We start from the raw sequence: 3,927 nt of genomic DNA on the forward strand, positions 1-3,927 counted from the left end.
AGCATGAAATCGAATAAAGCCCCAGGGGTCGACCGCATATCAGCCGAGATGCTCAAAGCTGACCCCATGACATCCGCTCAACTACTGCATCGTTTATTTCGTAATATCTGGGACACCGCAACTTTCCCGGTCGACTGGATGCAAGGTATCTTAGTGAAGGTGCCCAAAAAGGGTGACCTGACTGTATGCGATAACTGGCGAGGCATTATGTTGCTGTGTACCGTTCTCAAAGTTCTGTGCAAAATTATCCTAGCCCGGATTCAGGAGAAGATCGATGCGACTCTCCGGCGGCAGCAAGCCGGATTCCGTGCCGGAAGATCCTGTGTGGACCATATTGTCACGCTCCGCATCATTCTGGAGCAGGTCAACGAATTCCATGAGTCCCTTTACTTGGTATTCATTGACTACGAAAAAGCTTTCGACCGTCTCAATCACGAGAATATGTGGGGCGCCCTGAGACGCAAGGGGGTTCCTGATAAAATCATCGGCCTCATCGAAGCACAGTACGAGGCCTTTTCGTGTAGAGTGCTGCACAATGGGGTCCTGTCCGACCCTATCCGGGTCGTAGCTGGTGTGAGGCAAGGATGTATTCTATCACCGTTACTGTTCCTCATCGTAATCGATGAGATTCTGGTAGATGCGATTGACCGTGAACCAAACCGCGGGCTGTTATGGCAGCCTATAACCATGGAGCACCTAAACGACTTCGAATTGGCGGATGACGTTGCACTCCTCGCGCAACGGCGCTCTGATATGCAGAGTAAGCTCAACGACCTTGCCGAGCGCTCCTCCTCGGCAGGTTTAGTCATCAACGTCAACCAGTGGCGCCGAGAGTGGGTGGGACAAGTAGGACATGTCCTACGCATGAATTTTCCTGGGTGGGACAGTCAAAGCATTGTCCTACCCATGATTATGAAAAGAACATATGAAGTCATTGGCTGACAAGAATCTGTGTGTTGGCAAAAGGTGATTTCAAAGTAAATTAGAGTCTAAAAAATAATAATAGAGGTTTCTGGGATCTTTAAGAAATAGACTACTAATTGTTCTTAAGTACTTCAGGTACTTTATAAGACCGATAATCAAAGATGTCTAAAATAATGATTTTTTAGATTATTTAGTAATTTCGATTCCAATAATTTATTCAATAATTCTTTTAAGAGGCTAAATTCCATAATGGGTTGTATGGCGGACTTCTATTCCCGAGCAGGAGCGACGACCTCAATAACAGAAATTGGTATGAAGTAGCCTTGCATAAGAGGTAAAATACCAAAAAATAATACCAAAAACTTATATGCAGAATACTTGAGGCATAACATGCTTAGGTATTTCAATACCAAACGAATAATAATTGGTTATGCATTTGGTATTGAAATTCAATTTAATAACTGAGTATGTTATGGCTTAAGTATTGTGCATATTAGTTTTTGGTATTATTCCTTTGGTATTTTACCTCTTATGCAGGGCTAGTTCATAACAGAGTATGGTATCAATAACAGAATTAGGTATTATTGAGCCAATTTCTCCTGCTCGGGTTGTGACGGTTTTTCTACGACTCGGCCTAACCAATTGCTGTTTTTATTTTACTAATAAAGGAGTTAAAGCGTTAGTAATAGTATTTTATACTAAATGATAACATAATTTCAATTATTTATTTTAAATTGCTACAACTAGCGCTTTAGGCCCATTATGGAATTCAAACAACTAAGTATTAGGCAAAGTTGCAGTAAAGCTTTCGCACTAGAAATCCTCCATACTATACATTTTGGAAAGCAGCCGATCCGACAACATACTAAACCTTTGTAATTGGTAAAATATCCTTGGTTTTCCCGAGGTGAAAAAGGTGTTTGAAATCAAATGCGATTTTTTTAAGAAGTAATGTTACTTAGCACGTTTAAATGGATTATTGGAAGCACACACTGTGCATTTGGCACTGGGCGATAATGATTTTGAATGCATTTTGTTCTAAGTAAGACGTCCGTTTCTCTTTGATGAAACCATTGCAGATTTATACAAATTTCTGTGATCTATAATTTCCGCTGAAACCTTGTAAAGATATTCGATAACCAAAAGATTCCAAGATCTTTGTCATGCTTCTTGGGAAAATCATAAACCATTTTGGAAAAGTAATATTTGTCCAGAAAATTAAAGAAATTTTCTCAAATTATGTGAGTATTCTGTCCACAAAGATTTTCTCAAATTCAGATGATTTTTAGAATTGATTATGTTGTTGTTCACGTTCTACCAAAACGATTCCTACTGTTGTACCTTCCAGACTAACCTTCCGTGGCACCTATGAGAAGTCGTAGAGCTATCTGCGCCTTCCTTTCTTCTCCAGCATTCGCAAGAACGTGACCAGAACCGAAATCGACTGTTGGAAAGTGCTTTGATTCCATCTAAGAGATAGCGATTAATCCCAAATAATTATCTATCAACGGCTTGGAATGATGCAACTTGCAAACAATATTCTAGGCTTGTAACACATTCGAATTTGTGCGAATCGTCTAGTGCTAATGCTAATATCAGGACTTGTGCCCAAATCGGTATTACCTATTTGTCCTACCCACGACTCGGAACGTGGATGCGCCTCTGACGTCAACAAAACTAAATCGTTGGATGTAAACACGGAGACTCCTTCCAGTTTCATAGTAGCCGGGCAACCAGTGGAGAATGTTGCAAGCTTCCAATATCTTGGTAGCCAAATGGCGTCAGATGGCGGTACCAAGATCGACATAGGCGCACGGATCAAGAAAGCAAGGGCTGCCTTTGCGAGTTTAAGAAATATCTTGAAAAACAGGCAGATAAGTGAACGCACCAATATACGAATTTTCAACTCTAACGTGAAATCTGTGCTGTTATACGCTAGCGAAACATGGTGTGTATCAATGGAGAACACTCAACGGCTGCAGGTGTTCATTAACAGATGCCTGCGGTATATAATTCGGGCCTGATGGCCTCACAACTGGATCTCAAACAACGAGCTCCATCGTCGTTGTCACCAGAGGCCGATAGCAACAGAAATTCGGGATCGGAAGTGGGGCTGGGTCAGCCACACTCTACGTAGGGGCGGAAACGAAATCTGTAAGCAAGCATTAGACTGGAACCCAGCGGGACATCGCAGCAGAGGCAGACCCAGAGGCTCATGGCGGCGAAGCCTCAATAAAGAAATAAAAGAAGTCGACCGAAATCTAACCTGGCAACAGGTCTAAGCGATAGCCGGCCAACGCTCAGGATGGAGATCTTTCAAGTCGGCCCTTTGCACCACCGGAGGTGTACAGGATTCATAAGTAAGTAAGGTGTAACAGTGGGTCCCTATAAAGGGCCCGGAAATAGCGATAGGGACCCAGATGGGGACTCCCGTGGAGGTGCTTTTAACAAGCAATTCGGCATGAGACATTCATCAATGTCTCTGACGTAAAAATTGTAAAGTAGGGGGCTCAACATGAGCCCTGGGGGACCCATGTAGCTAATTCGTGAAGTTGCCGAGTCACCATGAGAAAAAACTCATACGCTTCTCTGACAACAGATTGTGCAAATAATTGTTTAAAATTGGCGAAAGTCCACACGAGTGGAGTTTGTTGGATAAGACATCAACGCCAACTGAATCAAACTGAAGCCCCCTTAATGTCAAAGAGTAAACTATTTTCGAATGTTTTTTTGCCATAACATATAAGGTTCATATTTATTTTTACCACATCATGACGTCGTTTTCACCGCATCGCCAGAATCCTGCTTTGTCCAGCTGTTGGCATGTGCACACGTTGTCTTTTACGACAGACAGAGAATTGCTCAATACGACAAGGGTCATCATGGGTTTCCGAGCATAATTGTAAATAGTTCGTTTTCGGAGTAAAAAGATAGCCTTGCTCGTACAACTTTGTTGTACGAGATAGGCAGAAGGAAGCAATCGGATAAAGTAAACAAAATAAA

At 42.2% G+C, this 3,927-nt stretch overlaps 1 protein-coding gene across 1 annotated transcript in view; it reads left to right on the plus strand.

Annotated features, from left to right (window-relative positions):
* The window catches only part of LOC134226376 (zinc finger protein 569-like), a 43,892-nt gene extending 41,581 nt beyond the window's left edge, over window positions 1–2,311 (plus strand). Inside the window, exon 4 of the mRNA XM_062707121.1 lies at window positions 2,273–2,311. Coding sequence (XP_062563105.1) covers window positions 2,273–2,296 — 24 coding nt within the window. The 3' untranslated portion in view covers window positions 2,297–2,311. The remainder of the gene's footprint in view (window positions 1–2,272) is intronic.
* Window positions 2,312–3,927: the final 1,616 nt, after the last annotated feature.

Source organism: Armigeres subalbatus, chromosome 3, assembly GCF_024139115.2.
Source record: "Armigeres subalbatus isolate Guangzhou_Male chromosome 3, GZ_Asu_2, whole genome shotgun sequence".
NCBI lineage: Eukaryota > Metazoa > Arthropoda > Insecta > Diptera > Culicidae > Armigeres > Armigeres subalbatus.